This window comes from Saimiri boliviensis, chromosome 1 (genome assembly GCF_048565385.1).
Source record: "Saimiri boliviensis isolate mSaiBol1 chromosome 1, mSaiBol1.pri, whole genome shotgun sequence".
Taxonomy (NCBI): Eukaryota; Metazoa; Chordata; class Mammalia; order Primates; family Cebidae; genus Saimiri; species Saimiri boliviensis.
In genome coordinates, this window is record NC_133449.1 from 266807727 (window position 1) to 266828643 (window position 20917).

Below are 20917 nucleotides of genomic sequence, written 5' to 3' on the forward strand. Positions count from 1 at the left end.
AATTTTTAATCACCCTAAAAGGAAATCCCAAACCAATTAAGCTGTCACTCCTCATTCCCCTACCCCTGCCTCTGGCTTCAAATAATTTAACTTCTTTCTCTATGTATTTGTCTATTTTGGATATTTCATACAAATAGACTTGTACGTTATGCGACCTTTTGTGTCTGGCTTTTTACACTTAGCATAATGTTGTCAAGGATCATCCATGTTGTAGCATGTATTAATATTTCACTCATTTTTGTGGCTGAATAATCATGGCCTGGACAATTATAAAATGTTTGATGATAGAGATTTCTCCACATATTAGCAGTGCTTCTTGTATGCTTTTTATAGACATAGACATTTGCAGCTATAGTCCATGTAAACAGAACCTAATGGCAGGGAGAGGGGGAGAAGAAATCCTACCTTTTTGTAGAGACCTTAAAATGGTAGTTTTTCCACTTAATGTTTTCCCCAATAAGCATCCTTTAACAGCAAATGAAGGTAATTCAGGTGTTGTCGATACTGCTTGAGGAGGAAGAGACTTTTCAAATAGTCTGCGAAGAACATGGCCCAGTATGCAATTGTTGGAGGGAGGAACATTGTCAATCATTTCTTCTGGTAAGGCCCACTCTCCAACCATGTTCTGTAAAAATAACAATCAAATAAACAGAAATATTCTGAAAAGTGGCATTAAAATCTACAAAAAAATTAAATGTTGAAAGTAAATCCAAATTATAGCAAACAAAAGCCAATAATGCTTTAATTATATTATAAAAATGAATAATAACATTAAATAGTTTCATACTAGAGGGCAGAAAAATGCTTCCCACATAAAAGAAAAAAAAATCTTAGCTTATGAAAGTGAGCATATAAATTGAGACATTTTGTAATCTAGGTTGAACATTAAGACATTTAAATTGATGTTACCACCAGTAAGTAGATAAAAGACAGTAATCATTCTTCTGCTATCTTATGCAAGTATTAAATTTATTTTACAATATTTTAAAGTAATAAAGATAAAAGAGATTTTTATGCTCAATACAGCATTCTCTAAGTCTACTGTGTTTAATTCCCATTTTATTCAGGCTTCTTGTTGAAATGATCAAATGATTAGATGGAGAGAAAAAACACTACAGATCACATTCTCTGACTTCCATGTGATAAAATTAGAAGTTGATTTTAGGAAGATAGAAAACAAAATAAGTACTTTAAAATTAAAAGCATTTTTTAAAAATAATTCTTGATGAAAGAGAAAATTGAGACTATAAAGTCTGAAAAGAACATTAAAACAACAGATTTATTAAAAAAATAGGGTGGAATCAAACTGTACACATAGAAAAATACCCTTTAGCCTAAAATGCCTTGATCTAGGTGCAGTGTTCAATAAATCAGTAGAGTGACTACAGTAAACAGTAATCTACTGAATATTTCAAAAGAGCTAGTAGACAACAAATCAAATGTTCCTAGCATAAAGAAAAGATCAATGTTTAATGTGGCAGATACCCCAATTACCCTGATTTGATTATTATATATTTTATAAATGTATCAATACATGTTTTTATTACATATCAATAAAAAATAAAATAGGAAAATAAACAAAGTAGACATTAAAATAGGCAATAAAGGTAATTTTAAAATAATCACACTAGGAAGAAAAAACTTGTAAAAGTAAAAATGGTAATTAATATATTAGAGAGTAAAACTATCCAGATACTCTTTATTGATAAAATTCTAAAACTTATCCTTATTAATCATGATAATGAAATTGCTACTACTTGACACAAAGGTAAAGAAGAGCAAGCATCTCAATGCTAAAAAACCCTCAATAAACTAGGTATTGATGGAACATATCTCAGAATAAAAAAGAAATTTACAACAAACCAACAGCCAATATCATACTGAATGGGTAAAAACTGGAAGCATTCCCTTTGAAATTTGGCACTAGACAAGGATGCCCTCTCTAACCACTCCTATTCAATATAGTACTGGAAGTTCTAGCCAGAGCAATCAGGCAAGAAAAAGAAATAAAGGGTATTCAAATAGGAAAGGAGGAAGTCAAATTGTCTCTATTTGCAGATGACATGATTGTAGGACCTAGAAATAGAAATTCCATTTGACCCAGCAATCCCATTACTGGGTATATATCCAAAGGATTGTAAATCGTTCTATTATAAGAACACATGCACACGAATGTTCATTGAAGCACTGTTCACAATAGCAAAGACCTGGAACCAACCCAAATGCCCATTGATGATAGACTGGACAGGGAAAATGTGGCACATATATGCCATGGAATATTAAGCAGCCATCAAAAATGATGAGTTCGTGTCCTTTGTAGGGACATGGATGAACCTGGAAACCATCATTCTCAGCAAACTGACACAAGAACAGAAAATCAAACACTGCATGTTCTCACTTACAGGCGGGTGTTGAACAATGAGAACACATAGGGAGGGGAGCATCACACACTGGGGTCTATTGAGGGGAAATAGGGGAAGGACAGTGGTTGGTGGGGAGTTGGGGAGAGATAGCATGGAGAGAAATGCCAGATATAGGTGAAAGGGAAGAAGGCAGCAAATCATGCTGCCATGTGTGTACCTATGCAACAATCTTGCATGTTCTTCACATGTACTCCAAAACCTAAAATGCAATAGAAATAAAAATAAATTTTAAAAAGTCATATGTATTTATTATAGAAAAATACAAAAAAGAAAATGAGAATTTTCTAGGACATTACCACCAAAAGACAACCACTCAATATATTTCCTTTTCATGTGTGCCAGAATCTAAAAATCTTAAAAAAAAAAAAAGAATAGCAAGTATCAATGCTGTAACATAATAGGAAAAAAGGTAACAACAGACACATGTACCCTCTGTTCATCATAGCACTATTCACAATAGAAAAAACATGGAATCAACCCAAGTGCCCATCAAGAGTGGACTGGATAAAGAAAATGTGATATACATACACCATGGAATAGTACACAGCCATAAAAAAGAATGGTATCATGTCCTTTGAAGCAATATGGATGCAGCTGGAGGCCATTACCTTAAGCAAACTAATGCAGAAGCAGAAAATCAAATACAGCATGTTCTCACTTATAAGTGGGAGTCAAATACTGAATACACATTGACATAAAGATGGGAACAATGAACACTTGAGACTACTGGAGGGAGGAGATAGGGAGAGTGGCAAGGGCTAAAAAACTACCTATTGGGAACTATACTCACTACCTGGGTGACAGGTTCAGTCATACCCCAAACCTAGCATTATGCAATATACTTCTGTAATATTTGTTACAGATTATGATAGAAGTATATTGCATGGTATAATTTTAATAAAAGTAGGAAGAGGGGAAAGATGTTGGGTACAGCCATACTATAATAAAGTTGGATTTATTAGTGCATGGCAATAAATGATATTCTGAGAAAGTGCAAATGATTAAAACAAAATATTTGGAAAGACAAAAGCCACGAATGAAACAAAAAAGTAGTCTGAGAACTATACCTATGAAACTTGAAGACACTAATGGTTTACAGAAAAATTTTCTTTCCTTAACTGAACAGAAATTTAAATGTTTAAAAGTCTTCTCGAGTATAGAAGATTAAAGATAAAGATACTAATTGACATTGACTGCATACTATGTGGCATATACTGTTGTTTTTATGAATTATCTCAAAAGATTCTCACACAACTCTTACATAAGTATTATTATTATCTTTCTGATTTTTAGAAGAAAAATCTGACTATTGCAAAGAATAAGTTATTTTTTCATGGTCATAATAAAGAGTAATGGCAAAACCTAGATTGGAACCCAGGCAGTCAGATCGCAGAACACATACTCTGATTGAATAATAATTATTTCATGAATCCAAGGACGATTAAATACTAGAAAGCCTATGTACTATATTCATTAATAGGTTAAAATAATAATTAAAAAAGCATATGATAATTTTGGCCAAGAAACAACTGATAAAACTCAAAATTCATTTCTGATTTTAAAAGTACAAGTAAATCAACAAAATAAAACAATCTCTTAGTAAGTTATGAATTGAAGATAAATTTTCTAACACTCTCTGGACCAATGGCAAACCAAAATGAACTATACATTTTTCCACTGAAGGCAAGAACAAGAAAAAGTTGCTTATCATGAGTACTATTAGTCACATTGTTTTGGAAGTTCTAGCCAGTGCAACAAAATAAGAAAAAGAAAGAAACAGCACTGTCCTTAGAAGGTGGCTGCTGAAGAGCAGAGTTCCTGGTGTAAAGGTGGCAGCTGCAATCTGAACTGCTACTAGTGCTCTGGGGTGGTGGTGGCAGTGACAGTTTTTTTTTGTCAGACTTTGCTATGATGGTTCTGGTCTGGAAATTTAACCTTGAGCCTACTTCTTGAGCCCACCCACTGATTCTTTGAGCCTTCCACCATATTTTGAGTATTATCTTTTTCTGCTTACTCAACAAGTCATTTATTTTGCTTGCAAATTTTTTTTTTGCTTGCAAATATTTTGTTTGCAATTTTTTTGCATCCAAATTTTTTTTGCTTGCAAAATGTTTTTGCTTGCAAATTTGGTTTTGCTTGCAAAAGCTGACAAAGTCATTAGAATTAACAAAAAATGCAAAATCTGTATATAGAAAGTTTCAAAACTTGACTATTAAGAAAAATGACTTGAGTAGAGGGTGAGATAAAAAGATCCAAAATTATAAACCATTTAATTCTCCCCCAAATTAATCTAACTTAATGTTTAATGACAACGAAAGTGCTAGTGTCATTTCTCCCTAGTTCTTGCTCAAAAGTTGGTATGACAAATGATTTTAAAGTTAAGGTGAAAGAATAAATATAATGGGCAAAAAAGAATCCATTAAAAATACTTAAAAAGGAAAGTAATGGGAGTGTTGCCTTATAAGTTATAAAAGCACTTGTTAAAAATATGGTAATGAAAAGAATGAGTTGCAGGGACAGAATATTCAGTGTATAAAAATATAGATTCTAGAAACAGATCTAATTATATATAAAAATTTAGTATGTAATAAAGTTTATGCTTCACATTAGCAGAGAAAGAATAGATTATTTTACAACTGATATTTGAATAACATAAGCAATGCTCATTTAGTGGGATAAAGAAGCTCCCTCATCAATATAGGTGCTTGTGAAATCCAAAGAGGGAACCAAAACAAAAGACAGGGTCAGTTTGATTTTTTTTTTTTTTTTTTTTTTGAAGAAGGTATGCATCATTGTCTTGAGTATGATTTAGCTCAAGTTTCCTAATGATTTTCTGGAGGGGACCTCTCTGAAAAGATCTAGTTTAGTTTAAACATTATTGGCCAAATTTGATCACTAACTTGAATGACATTTTTTTCATTTTAGTCAATTAGATGATGTATCGTTTATAAATATTACTACACTATCATTAAGTAATGAACAAGTCACATTTTTGGCTTATAAATGAATGTCCATATTATATTTTTAATCCTTAACTCTTGATTAATACGACAAAGTGGCCCTTAGTGAAGTCTACAAGTCAAGCTATTTTTCTAAATACCATGAAGAAAGAAAAGTTTGTTTAGGCCACCTTTGACAATATTTCTATAATTATATTATGTCATATATAAATAAATATATGCCTATGTTTTTGCTTTTCTTTCATCAATATTCTTTTCATACCCATTATCTGACAAAACACACTTACTCAGAATATAAGCTGCCAAATTTGGTGAGCGCTATGAATGGCTTGTCTGGTTTGGTGCCAGAATTTCTGATATGAGAACACTGCAGATAAGAAAATGCTTTTTGAAACAAAATTCGAAAACCCCAAAGTACTCGTAATAAGTTTTTTATTTAAAATTGGTGTAATGTAATTATATACACAAATTTTAGTATAGTTAGTATATAAATATAATCTTATTTGACTGCCACTTCTATATATACTATCCTGGATTTGTAAACATTATTTTGTTTGAGTTTACTGCCTTTGGTTTTTCTAGGAGCTCTGTGTATAATGATAATCTGTATTGTTCAAGATTAGCCAAATACTAAATGGATTTGCAAAATTATTGATTGTACTATAATTAATTACCTGCTTCTGCTTTCATTCATTGAAATTATTTATACTTCTAATTAGACAAATGATAATTATTTTATGTAATGTGGCCAATTAGAAATTAACCAAATAAGAAAACAGAAGCTGTAGAAATTATTTAATTTTACAATTAAAAAGGCGATAATCCCAAGGCCAAGTTGAAGTGGAAAGTTTCCAATATTGTAATGATTTTGAGCTAGGCAGTCACTTAACCCTTTTTAAAGGAAACAGTGTTAGGCTGAAATCAGATGTGTTTCTATTATATAACGCTTCTGCTACCTGCTTGCTTTGTAGTCTCATTAATTCCATCATCTTTGCAGCATAACAATAAATATCTCACCAGATTGTTGTAAAGATTAGATGAAATAATGCTTGTGTGAGGAGCCTATGTGACTGCTGACTATAAACAGTTTAGGAGTTCTCAGGCAGCTGCTGGAGGCATGTAAGAGCACCACATCCAGCTGCACCCCAATCTGAAAGGCCTGCTTCCTCACAATGAATCCGAATAGCCCTCTTCCATCACTAAGCTAGCTGTGGAATGTGGCCAAACACAATGGAATAGGATGTCACTGTGAAGAGAACAGAATGCTTAGGTTAGAAGAACTGAAGCCTAACCTGAGGAGATAAGCAGATAAAGGATTTGGTGAAACACATTCAGTAGAATCACTGCCAAACAAAGCCTATGAAGTTCCTAGCAAAGACCAAAAATAAAGGCTGAATCACGGTAAGCATCTCCAAGGGGATGAAATCAGAACATGCTGAGTGAAAGGGAGATCAGAAGAATTGAAAAAAAAAAAACCATGCAGACTAGAATGATGATGATTAGTTTAACTGCATGAGCTAAAGAGAATTACAGGAATCAGAAACTTTTATCAGAGCTGTACTTTACATATATGTTATCTATGTAGATATGATTAAATTATTTATATAATAAAACATTTATTATTTACTCTTTCAGGTATTGTTGTAAATCAACATCTGACTAATAGGCCCAGACTCTGATGTCCAGAGTGGGCAAAACCAGGTAAATATCACATGGTATAAATAATTGCTTTAAATGAGATACGCTTTCTGTGTAGATGTATAGTCCTTGATTTAGGTAAACTGTCATGAACATATAGGAAATAATTATTAAGATGTCTTAATTTTAATAATAATACTTTAATTAAACCTGCATAAATACCATCAGTACCCATTTTTGAGAAGGACTAAGATTCAGGATCCATCAACACATAGGAGATCTTACTCTCCCTGTGAATTTTTGTCTGCCTACACATAGAGATCATAAAATTACAACAGAGACTAAATAGACTAGCTTGTGGTCAAAAGCCTCAATCTGTTCACTAGCACTGCTTTTTTTTTCTTTTTCTTTTTCTTTTTTTTTTTTGTTTTGAGATAGAGTCTCACTCTGTTGCCCAGGCTGGAGTGCAGTGGCGTGATTTTGGCTCACTGCAGTCTCCATCTCTCTAGTTCAAGCAATTATCCTGCCTCAGCCTCCCAAGCAGAAGGGATTACAGGCAGGCGCCACCATGCCTGGCTAATTTTTGTATTTTTAGTAGAGATGGGTTTCACCATGTCCGCCAGGCTAGTCTCAAACTCCTGACCTCAAATGATCCATCTGCCTTGGCCTCCCAAAGTGCTGAGATTACAGGTGTGAGTCACTATGCCTGTCCCACTGGCACTGTTTTTATTAATTGGCCTATACTGACCTTTCCAGAACCTAAATTCTGAATTTCTGAAGTCGTAGTATCCACCATTTTTAAAGATCCCGTCTTTACAGATCACATGGACCTACCACTCTGCTATCTAGCCTAAATCCAAAGCCCTCACATGCCTCCCTATCCTGTTGTAGGAGCCCAATGGCGACCTAGACTTCTGATTCTGGTGACTTCTAGTCTCTCATATCTTGTTGGTTTCCTATGGCCTAATGTGTCAGTATCCTTGGTCGCTTTGTTATGAATCATGGCTAATAGAATCATGAGCATTTACAAACAGAATCTGGTTGGAAACAAACATGCTTGAATGTGGGCAGAGTTGCACACTGCAAGGGCAAGCTTAAGCTCCCATGTGTCCACTGGATTCCCTTCCTGATTGTAACATTGCCCAAGTGATTGAATGCTGGTGATGCTGCCGATTTTCCCTGTAAAAATCACATGTATCTCACTCTCATTCTTGCCACCTTTAAACCTCCATGTTGGGAATGGAGCTTCCTCATTCACCCTTTCAAAAAGTGAGGAGAGCTGGCTTACTTAGATCAATTTGAATAAACAGAATCTGGGCCTTTGGAGATATTCATCAGTCCATAAAATCTCAGAACACCTAGCACAACATTCAACAAATAATAGAGTTACATCAATAATACTTAGTAGAGACATTCAAAGGTGCTTTTGTAGAGGAGTGGTACTAGTCTGAAGGTACACATAATCCAGTGTTTGTCTGCATGGATCACTAGAACTTCCCAACATCTGCATGGCCTGACATGTCCCAGATGTCCCCAATTTGGTAAGTTCTAAATACTTCAGAATTAAATTACTGATACATTTAGAAAGATAGGGTAAGTGCCTTTTCCTCTAAGAAACAGAAAGGATCTTCTAGGGTGATATAACACTTACACTGTTTTTGATACCTGCTAGTTTCCTTGAGTTTCCTGAAATGCAATCTTGTTTTTACCTATATTTGATAAGACCCAACAACAGATTATCTTGCTGCAGTGGCCAAAGGACTTAAGGCAGAAGCTGCTAACAAACTGACTTCAAGACATTCCATAGATAGTGATCCCACGAAATGAGGCTATGCCCCTTTTAGAGGACAGCCAATGCATTCTAACTCTACCATGGCAAGACATTCAATCCGCCTTGATTTATGGTTAGCTGTCCCTTGTCCTACCACTCTCACATGTGCTTGGCTGGCTTTTCCGTTGGCCTCCACTTTCCCTGGTCCCAGCACTCTGTAATACTTAAAATATAGTTAAGACGTGTACTAGCAACCTAACAAGTAGTTGTAGCCATTACCAATCCTCAAATTTCAGGAAAATTTGAATTTACGTTCATTATGATGGATACTTCTTTAGCTATTCAAGACTTCCAGGAAGTCTTTTTCATCAGATGTGTCCATTTTTATTGGTCTGAACCCCTGTAAAGCACTCCTAAAGCTCTCTGGCTTCTTTTGTAGCATAGTTACCACTTGGACTGCATCTTCTAAGATAGTAGCTTTCAAACATCTTTGACTAGAACCCCCCCCACATAAAAAATACATTTCTATACAGGCATATATAAAATACAAAAAAAATTTATGAAGTGCTTATCATTACTACTTGTGATATGTTTTTTTTTTTTTTTTTTTTTTTTTTGAGACGGAGTTTCGCTCTTGTTACCCAGGCTGGAGTGCAATGGCACGATCTCGGCTCACCGCAACCTCCGCCTCCTGGGTTCAGGCAATTCTCCTGCCTCAGCCTCCTGAGTAGCTGGGATTATAGGCACGCACCACCATGCCCAGCTAATTTTTTGTATTTTTAGTAGAGATGGGGTTTCACCGTGTTGACCAGGTTGGTCTCGATCTCTCGACCTTGTGATCCACCCGCCTCAGCCTCCCAAAGTGCTGGGATTACAGGCTTGAGCCACCGCGCCCGGCCGTGATATGTTTTATTTTCTATTATACTGCATTGTATTTTATCCTATTGTATTTTTTTATAAATACTGGTTGTGACCTAAATTAATTTCACAATCTGGTTTTAACCTCTTTTTGGACAACAAATAATAAAGAATATTTCATTGGATAAGATACCAGGAACCCTCAGTTCTAATTTCATGTCTGTAATGACCATCTCAAGCTTGTTTTTTAGGTATCTTCAAACGGGGAGAGTAATTCTTAATTTTACAATAACAGTGACTCAACCCAGAGAGTTAGAGTGAAGTTATTTATTTACCAAAGCATATTTTTAAAGCATTACAGTTTTCAGTATAATTTCTCATGATTGGTTATAATTAATTTAAAGACCAGCTCACTCATATCCTAGATCTTACTTGTATTATTATTAGACTTTTGTTATTGGTTACTTATTTTTTAGTACTATGGAAAACTGTATTTTGTACAACTGCTGTTCTTAAATGTTTTTTATAATGTAAATCTCTAAAAACTCTTACCAACATGTGCATTATTCTTATTCAAAATGCAGTAAAACTTTAGGCTTATTGCAAAATAGACAAATTAATAGTTAAATTGCATCCAAAGAAAAAGTATTAGTGAGTAAGAGGTTAGGTAATTTATTAACTCAAGCCCAAACACCTTGGGCAGAAAATCATGTCTTTACCAGGCACAAGCCAATTGCCCATTTATAATATTTTAAGTTGTTGCACAATCTACATGGTTCTCTTGGAAGATTATTAGAAATATCCAAGATTGATATCTTCAGAGGTTACTGAAAAGTCCTGATGCTGGAAGTAACTCTTAGTAAGAATACCCAAAACACATGTCCTAAGCTTAGTTTGATCTACAGGCTTGAAATTTAATGAAGCCATGAAGAAAATACAAAGATAGAAGAGCCTAAGCTCATGGTTCATAGGGTTAGGTCCGTTTTGCATTATTACCATTAAATTAACTGATGTCTACCTATACTTCACAAATAACTGAATTTCATACCTTCCAATGTGTCCCATAACCTCCCATTGTTATCCACACGGCATCACTCTCTGGAATGTTTTTTCTCTCATCCCCACTGAACTGTGAACATTGGGACGGAAGGATCTCTATCTTATTTAACTTTGTATCTTCAGCACCTAGAACAGTGCTGGTAGAAGTGGGCACTCAATAAGTATCTATTTATTGAATACATGAATCAACCAATAGTATAGACTCAGTATATGTGAACTGAATAAATGAGTGACTAAATAGAAATCAAATTTTAGTAATTTTAACTAGGTACAAAGATGACTTAAGCCCCCAAATAAGATAAGCATAACCCAAAACTAGGGACAAGATCAGAAAGTATAATCCTCAAAGACAGAAGCTAGTGAAAATCTAGCCACATCACAGATGAAATTAGCTAATACAGGAAGCATCTCCTGAAGTAACAACCTGTAGTATGATTTTGAGTGAGCATCTCCATTAAATTAAGGCATCTCTTTTTATGTCAGCAAAAAAGCATTTCATTTAAGATGTAATATATGAAAAAGAGTTTATTAATTTGGGTTTTCCTAACAAACTATGCCAGAGACTTAACAGGGAGGCGAGAGATGTTATAATGCCATTTTTACGTATAAAAACAAATTGAAGTATTTCAGTTTTGTGGTGTTTTATCCCAGAGGAAAGATGGAGGACAAGTCTTCATTTTTTAAAATAGATATATCCCCAAATCACCTAAAACAAATGGGTAACATCACTTAGGGAAAAATAAATCCCTGGAGAACATTGACTATATTCACAATACCAAAAACCCTCTGGTTGTAAATATTTTTTCCAAGTGAATCCATGTTTGGGGAGAGATCTGTCACACTTAAACATGGGTAGCAATGGATTAGAGCTGGTAAGAAATTCAAATAAGTAACCTGAAAGATGCCAAAAACTAGGCAGGAAAGAAGTCAAGTTTAAAGCAGTCAGGAGCTGGCAGGTCCTAAAAATCTAAGCACCTGGGCTGAGTCCAGGGTCCTGGAGTAAGGAAGAGTAGCCTATGTCAATGGGTAGGTACAATCTGCTCTATGGCAGAAGCTGTTTGTGACTTGGTTAATTTCATATTCCTAACTGGGTATTTGCCTTGGGCCTCCTAGACTCTGATTTCCAGCTGTACTGGAAGGGAATCACTCAGGAGATCAGTGGAAAGTAGTTCAGTCACCCCAAAATGATAGGTTCCTACTCCTTATTCCATTCTCCATCCCTGGAAAGCCACCGTGTTCCACATGACTGGCAGGTGAGAAAAACAAGCTGCAGATGTTCTAACTCTGTGGCAATTGCCTAGAGCCTCCTCACTTTGCTTCCAAGCCTTTAATGTTTGTCCCGTTCTGTTCCAGTTCTGCCTAGCTTCCAACCTGCCAGCTTTGTTTTCATTTTCTAGTCTGGTTCTCACCCAATCTCAGTTTTGATCATTGGCATGCTCCAAGGACTTGGCTTGATTCCACCTCTGTTTCTTCCTGTTTCTGGTCACATCGGGGAAATCATCTTGATTGCCTTGGTTCCAGTTCTGAGAATTAAACCTCTGGCACTGTATCTCTTGGCTGACCTTCTGGCTGGGTCTGTCCTGCTTTCCTACCAGAGGGAATAAAATACTACAGAAGTATACTCACTATTATGGTAGAATGAAGAGTCTAGTGGCTGTATTCCAGTTCCTGTGCCTGGGGAATATGGCACTCAGAATAAAGCCATACTCCATAGGAAAATAAGAACTTTTAGAGCCTCTGTTGTCATTTCTTCCAGGGCTTTCTGTCCTCCAACTACCCGCAAACCCTGAAGAAATCTGGAAGAACTGCCTGAATTTTATTCAGATTTAAAAATGTATAATAACTCCCCAGGATTCTTAGAAGAGGCAGAAAGTGTGGTTACTTATCTTCCCTAATGGGAGTTCAGCTGTGTAATCTGGCAGCCCCACAGGGTTTCTTGAACACTGCGTAGGACCTGTTTGATAGCCAGGTGACCATGGAAAAGATGGAGGCTGCCGCATACTGCTTTAGACAAAAAGGCGGAGAGAAGAGAGGATGACTAGCTGATGTGCAGCTGAATTCTGTATTCTCATCCAGGAGCTGCCGTGGAATGGGGCTCTGTGTTGAGGCCCAGTTTCAAGAGGGTCTCATAATAACTTTGGAAGATGAATTGACCCTGTTGTGTGAACCTGGAAGCCTTGTTAAGTCACTTGGCCTTCAGTCAGATCAGCACATGGTTAGCTACCTGGACACATCTTTCCACCAGACACTCTGGCCTTCAGATTTTAAAGGAGTCAGTGGGCAGGAGTGTCTATCTCTCACTGACATTTTCAAGATGGCTGCACCTCTAGAGAGAAGGCCATCTCTATTGCCAGGAAATGCAGAGTCTGCACTATCAAGGGAAAGGCAGAGGTTAGCTCAACTTCATCTGCCACATGGAGCCCCATGCTGAGCTGAAGAGTGTTCTGGCTAGAAGCAGAATTGTGGGTGGCCAATGCCTTGCCTATGGATCCATACCATGGTTAATTCTGGATCATCAGGAAATCTAATGAATTTGACCTGATTCAATAATGCCTTTCACTCAGTAATCTGATCACTTCTGTCCCAGGAGTAGCCTTCCTCAGTCTGCCCTAATCTAATGGTATCAAAACAGGCATCTCATGGTATCAAAACAGGCATGTTCAATTTTAGCCTATTGCAAAAGCAGACTCAGTCTACTGCCCTGAGTCTTCTTTTGCAATAGGCTAAAATTGAACATGCCTGTTTTGATACTACCTTGTTCTTGTTTTTGGAAGGAAATTTACATTGGCCATGGTCAGTTACTCAGCATGTGAAAATGGTCACATCTCAAGCCCTTGAAGCCCACACTCGAGAGAGCCGGTTACCTCGTGATGCAATTCAATCACTCTAGCTTGTCACATGTTCAGAAGTTCAGAAAGCTCAGCAGTGAGCCAGAGCAATCAGGCAAGAAAAAGAAATAAAGGGTATTCAAATTGGAAAGGAGGAAATCAAATTGTCTCTATTTGCAGATGACATGATTGTATATCTGGAAGACCCCATCATCTCAGCCCAAAATCTCCTGAAACTGATAAACAACTTCAGCAAAGTCTCAGGATACAAAATCAACGTGCAAAAATCACAAGCATTCCTGTACACCAGTAATAGACTTCAAGAGAGCCAAATCAAGAACGAACTGCCATTCACAATTGCTACAAAGAGAATAAAGTACCTAGGAATACAACTAACAAGGAACGTAAAGGACCTCTTCAAGGAGAACTACAAGCCATTGCTCAATGAAATAAGAGAGGATACAAACAGATGGAGAAACATTCCATGTTCATGGTTAGGAAGAATCAACATCGTGAAAATGGCCATACTGCCCAAAGTAATTTACAGATTCAACGCTATTCCCATCAAGCTACCAATGACCTTCTTCACAGACTGGAAAAAAAACACCTTAAACTTCATATGGAACCAAAAGAGAGCCCGCATAGCCAAGTCAACTCTAAGCAAAAAGAACAAAGCAGGAGGCATCACACTACCGGACTTCAAACTATACTACAAGGCTACAGTAATCAAAACAGCATGGTACTGGTACCAAAACAGAGATATAGACCAATGGAACAGAACAGAGGCCTCAGAGGAAATACAACATACCCACAACCATCTGATCTTCGACAAACCTGACAAAAACAAGCAATGGGGAAAGGACTCCCTGTTTAATAAATGGTGTTGGGAAAACTGGCTAGCCATGTGCAGAAAGCAGAAACAGGACCCCTTCCTGACACCTTACACCAAAATTAACTCCAGATGGATTAAAGACTTAAACATCAGACCTAATACCATAAAAACCTTAGAGGAAAATCTAGGCAAAACCATTCAGGACATAGGTGTAGGCAAGGACTTCATGACCAAAACGCCAAAAGCAATGGCAACAAAAGCCAAAATAGACAAATGGGACCTAATCAAACTCCACAGCTTCTGCACGGCAAAAGAAACAGTCAGTAGAGTGAATCGGCAACCAACAGAATGGGAAAAAATTTTTGCAGCCTACCCATCTGACAAGGGGCTGATATCCAGAATTTACAAAGAACTAAAGCAGATCTACAAGAAAAAAACAAACAAGCCCATTCAAAAATGGGCAAAGGACATGAACAGATAATTTACAAAAGAAGACATACAGGAGGCCAACAAACATATGAAAAAATGCTCATCATCACTGGTCATCAGAGAAATGCAAATCAAAACCACATTGAGATACCATCTCACACCAGTTAGAATGGTGATCATTAAAAAATCGGGAAACAACAGATGCTGGAGAGGATGTGGAGAAATAGGAACACCTCTACACTGTTGGTGGGAATGTAAATTAGTTCAACCATTGTGGAAGACAGTGTGGCGATTCCTCAAGGACCTAAAAATAGAAATCCCATTTGACCCAGCAATCCCATTACTGGGTATATATCCAAAGGATTATAAATCATTCTACTACAAGGACACGTGCACACGAATGTTCATTGCAGCACTGTTTACAATAGCAAAGACCTGGAACCAACCCAAATGCCCAACGATGATAGACTGGATAGGGAAAATGTGGTACATATACACCATGGAATATTACGCAGCCATCAAAAACGATGAGTTCACGTCCTTTGTAGGGACATGGATGAACCTGGAAACCATCATTCTCAGCAAACTGACACAAGAGCAGAAAATCAAACACCGTATATTCTCACTCATAGGCGGGTGCTGAACAATGAGAACACAAGGACACAGGGAGGGGAGCACTACACACTGGGGTCCGTTGGGGGGAAATGGGGGAGGGGCGGGGGGTGGGGAAGTGGGAAGAGATAGCATGGGGAGAAATGACAGATACAGGCGAGGGGACGGAAGGCAGCAAACCACACTGCCATGCGTGTACCTATGCAACAATCTTGCATGTTCATCACATGTACCCCGAAACCTAAAATGCAATAAAATAAAATAAAAATAAAAATAAAAAAAAAAGAAAGCTCAGCAGTGAGCAGTGACAGGTTTATTTTTCAGAAAACGCTGAGCTACAAATTACTTATATATCAGGCAGCCAGCATCACTGGGCTGGATGCAGGTCTGATTACCATGGATATCTGATACTAAGCCATTCTAGGAGATCCTCTCTCCTAAAAACCTATTCAGTGCTACTAAAATTCAGTGACCAATCAGATGCTAACAATAGGTAGGGGCTTCTGCTGAGCACTCTGATTTCCAGCTGTACTGGAAGTGACTCACTCAGGAGATCAGTGGAAAGTAGTTCAGTCACCCCAAAATGATAGGTTCCTACTCCTTATTCCATTCTCCATCCCTGGAAAGCCACCACGGCCATTCCAAGGCATTAAATGTGGCACACTGATAATTACAGCAGCCCAGTGCTTTCCCAAAGCACAATTGCCTGGGTCAAACAAACAAACGAACAAAAAAGAAGACTCTAAGGTCACTGCATTGCTGCTAAGTGACCTTGAGATTGCATGACCCTGGACTTCATATCAGATGGGGGCCACCAAACAATTCTGGTGGTGGTGGCTATCCTTAGAAAAAACAGTAAGTGTCATTCCCTAACTACTTAAACTATGTCTCTTCATCAGGGAGGTGGTAGCCTACCTCAGGATCACTTTTATAGTAATTTCCATGGTCTTACTATTTAAAGGAAATTTTCCAGAAGCATCTACATCTGAATTCGCCTGTCTACTGCTATTACCTAGCCAGGGATAGTCAGAAAAACACATTTGGTTGGAATTTCTCTGGTGTCATCTTGTAACTGCAAAATTCACACAGAATTTTTCCATAGAGAATACCCTCTTCTATAATAATGACCACTATCACCGCCTTTATTTCACTGCTGAGATTGATACTCAAAGAGGTATAAGCCACCCCCAGAAAGCTTAGAGGTGACACTGGCCAATGTGTCAAAGACTACTATAGGCCCAATGTACCAAACAATATGGCTGAGAAGTCCTGGGCACTGGACAGGAGTGGTGGTATGGGGGGGTTCTTTTAGGTGGGAGAGTTTATGGTTCTCAGTCCTACACATCTGAGCATATCAAAATTTAAACACTTTATTGGATTCATTCAAGTTTTCAAGATTGTAAACCCCATTGTGTTCTTCCTATATTTATCTGTCAAGATACAGCTTTAAAATATTTTTTTTCTTTTGAGATAGATTCTTGCCCTGTCACCCAGGTTGCAGTGCAGTGGCGGGATCTTGGCTCACTGCAACCTCCGCCTCCCAGATTCAAGGAATTCTTGTGCCTCAGCCTCCCAAGTAACTGGAATTATAGACACCCGCCAAAATGTCCAGCTAATTTTTGTATTTTAGTGGAGACGGGGTTTCACCATGTTGGCCAAGGCTGGTCTCAAACTCCTGACCTCAAGAGACCCACCTGCCTTTGTCTCCCAAAGTGCTGGTATTATAGGTGTGCGCCCCCATGTCTAGCCTATAGCTTTAAAATTTAAAACTTTATAGCCAGCTCTAAAATCCTGGCTGGTAATTCTGAGCAATTGATTGAAGAGAAAGTGGGCTTGATGCATAGAAGCTGGCTTCTGTACTTGCCAAAGTAGGTAGAGGACAAACCCAAAACTCAGTGGTAGAAAGCTCGGAAAAGCTTTGACCGCCTTCTGTTTCCCAGGTCCCAGAGAGAAAGGAGCTTGGAAAAGGGTTGGCTTGTCTCTATGTGATCAAGAACAAATAAAAATGAGTGGTGGACGCTGATCTTATTCATGTCAGTCATCCAGGACTCCTCCCTTTCCTCTGTCCTCACATCCCATTCCACTTCTATCTGGCTGCCAATTTTTGGGAAAACATTTCTCAATTCTGATCTAATGTCTTGAACTTGATACCTTAATTCAACTATTTCTACCAAGATTTTCAATGAACTTATCTTGTCTCTAGTGTTAATAATCTGAAACCAAATACCCTCCACATGACCCAAGTTCCTCTTCTATTCCTGCTTTTCCTTAGACACAAGTCCCAGACCTCTATCAAACCCTCTGAAATCGTTGGCCTACAACAATTAGAAAATAGTCTTGTTTCTTGGCAACCACAGACCTAGGGCAACTAGAGCCCTCTTCAAAACCTAATACATTGATATTCTGCTCTGTAAGTTAGAATCAGTTTCCTCGATTACTACAAATAAGAATCCTACCCAACCAAGATACAATGAGGCTTACTCTAAAGAAGCCAGTTAGAGAGCCTTACAATTAGTGAAGGAGTTTAGGGAGTCATAGGTAAAACTGTAAACAAATGGAGAGAAGAAACTGCAGCTATGAAATGGCACATTCTTAAAAGCTAAACTAGAATGATATGAGAATGTTCCTTTCAACATGAATCTTCCTTCCCAGTTCCTTTCTATTTTGGAGGCTGATAATGATTCTTATTGCCTATCTTGAGAACTATTGCATTTTAGGAAGTGCTGGTGTCTTAATTCAAAGGAATGATAATGTGAGGCATGGAGTGCAATGACAGGAGGAATTTTTACAGAACAGCCTTAGAGAATATCTCAGCCTCCATCACATAAGCAAGTGCTTACTCTTCCCACTATATATTCAGCTATATTCCTCCATATCTGAAAATAAAAGATGAAATCATCATATTTATCAGGGCCCTCCAGTACTACACAATAAAATTATATATAGTTATATTAAAATGACTAATTAAAATAGAATTAATGCTCAGGTTCATCAATAGAAGCATTTTTATAGTTAAAAGACAAGAAAATTAAGACTTCTTGGCAAGAAACAAGAAAGACCATTAAACAAGCAATTTCATGTGAAATTAAAAGTTCTTATACTTTATTAGTAAGTTTCCATATTGAGACATTTTTGTAAATGTCCTGAATAAATGCATATATTATGGGCTGAATGTTTGTGTCTCCCTGAAATTCCTATGTTGAAGCCCTAACCTCCAATGTAATGGTACTTGGAGGCTAGGCCTTTGAAACATAAATAGGTTTACATGAGATCATGAGGGTGGGGCTCCCATGATGAGAACGGTTTCCTTATAAGAAGAAGAGAGACAAGAGTTCACTCACTCTCGCTCTGTCCTGTGAGATCACAGCAAGAAGGCAGTCTTCTGTGAGCCAGGAAGAGAGATCTCACTGTAGAGCCAAACTGGCTAACACCTTAATCTTGGTCTTCTCAGTCTCCAGAACTATGAAAAATAAACTGTTTTAAGCCACCCAGTCTATGGTGTATTATTATAGCAGCCTGAGTTGATCAATGCAATGTATATGTTTTAAATGTAAAAAAGTGATCTATTCATATGCCCTTAACACTCATCTACTAAAATCTATCACTGTGTTTGGGTCAATTATCCAGGGATGTCTTTGAGCCAAACAATTCAGATGAGACAGGAAAACAGAGAACCTCAAAGCCCATTTAGTCCCACATCATTTTCTCTCTTTTTTTTGAGATGGAGTCTTGCTCTGTTGCCAGGCTGGAGTGCAGTGGCACGATCTGGCTCATGGTAACCTCCAACTCCCTAGTTCAAATGATTCTCCTGCCTTAGCCTCCTATATTTCTATTCTTTGGTGGAAGAAGACCTGGTGGTCATTGTAAAACAAATTTGGGGATGGGTACCCATACATGTGCTGTAGTGACAAGTGTACACATGTTACATCATAACATGTGTATAAACACATCTTAAAGTCTAGTTAATGGAAAATCATGAACCAAAAATCATGTTAAAAATGTACATTATAACACACACTGTAGGTTTAACTCAATAACAACAACAAACTCAACTGATCATGAATTTAAACAGTAATTTTCCATTAAAAACAAAAAAAATAGTAGCAATTAAAAATCATTAACTGAGACAACATGGATGATGTGCTGGAAATGAAATATCCTTCCTCCACATTATAGGAATTCCAACCATAACTTGGTTGTGGGCATTCACAATAGAGCTCTGAAAATTGCTAAGTGCTTTATGGCAGGGACTTCTTAGAAAAATCCAAGTCTTCAGGAAACCATAGCCATGAGCTAATTTTAGTTTATGAACACTATATTTTAGTAACTCTTAAACTCATTCAACTAGTAATAGCTGGTAAGCAGCTTATATAAAAGTGAAATGCTGTGAATTACAACTCATTTGCTAGTAAGACCCATAGAAAGGATTTGCATTGGGGGAATTTGAGGTTCACCAGCAGGAGTCCACTGCATGATTGCGAACCACCGGCTGCTATGTGGGGCTGTGCTGCCAGCTGCACTAGAGGAGCTGGGCCTCCTGGCTTAGCCTGCTACCCATGATCCACTGGGCTTGAAAGGCCCTTCCTCACTCTCTACGGAATAACTCATTGTTATTATCCTGCGGTAGTTGCCTAGGAACCTCAGAAAGGTTCTGCTGCTCTGTGATGCTGCTCCTGCCTCTTTCCTGGGAGAAAGAACTGTTATTTCTAGCCACTGGGCTAGAGCTTCATCACATTCAGTCATTGTCATTCTGTAAATAGAGTGTGATGATTTAGAAAATAACGTTAAGAAATAAGAGTCAAGTTTTTGCCAGCTACATATGACATGAAGATAAGCAGATATCTGTTTTAATTGCAGTTTCTAGATACAATAATTAAACATTTTAAGCATAATAACTTATTCTAACAGAACACAGACTTTTAAAAGCACAGACTCAAAACTGGGAACTATCAGTTCTTTAAAGGTAGATGGTATAGACATCAATTAAGTATGCTAAGAATATAAACTTTTTGAAGATTAGTTTCTGAGTAATACATTTTCTTGAACGTAATAATGTTCATTATAATGTTATTGAACATTATATATAATGAACATTGTTATGTTCAAGCAAATGTATTAATTTCTTAGTAATATATTTACATTAAAACTCCTGAACAAATTTAATAATAACAAATGTGGACAACTGTTTCTTTTAGATAAGCCAGGATGCATTGTCCCTCTGCCTTTTGTAACAGGCTGTTTAAGCCAGATAATATATTTTGCAAGTTGAAACATTTATTTTTTACTTGTGTGTAGGAACCTTTAGGACAGGTTCTTGAAGAGACAAAAGATCTAAAAATAAAGAATGACAGTATAATGTTTACAGTATATCCTAAAACTGTATATGACATATTTTCCATTATCGAGTTGAAGGGAGTTTGTGAAAACACATTATAAATCCTAAGGTAATTTTCATTTCTAGAAAAACAGCAAAGTCAATACAGAAAATAAAGTGCATTGCTAGATGT

General features: G+C 37.2%; 1 protein-coding gene across 1 annotated transcript in view; it reads right to left on the minus strand.

The window, feature by feature from the left end:
- The window catches only part of LOC101044492 (sperm flagellar protein 2), a 205616-nt gene that overhangs the window by 128856 nt on the left and 55843 nt on the right, over nt 1–20917 (minus strand). Inside the window, exon 11 of the mRNA XM_003925929.4 lies at nt 406–625. Within this exon, the coding sequence (XP_003925978.2) occupies nt 406–625 (220 nt within the window). The remainder of the gene's footprint in view (nt 1–405; nt 626–20917) is intronic.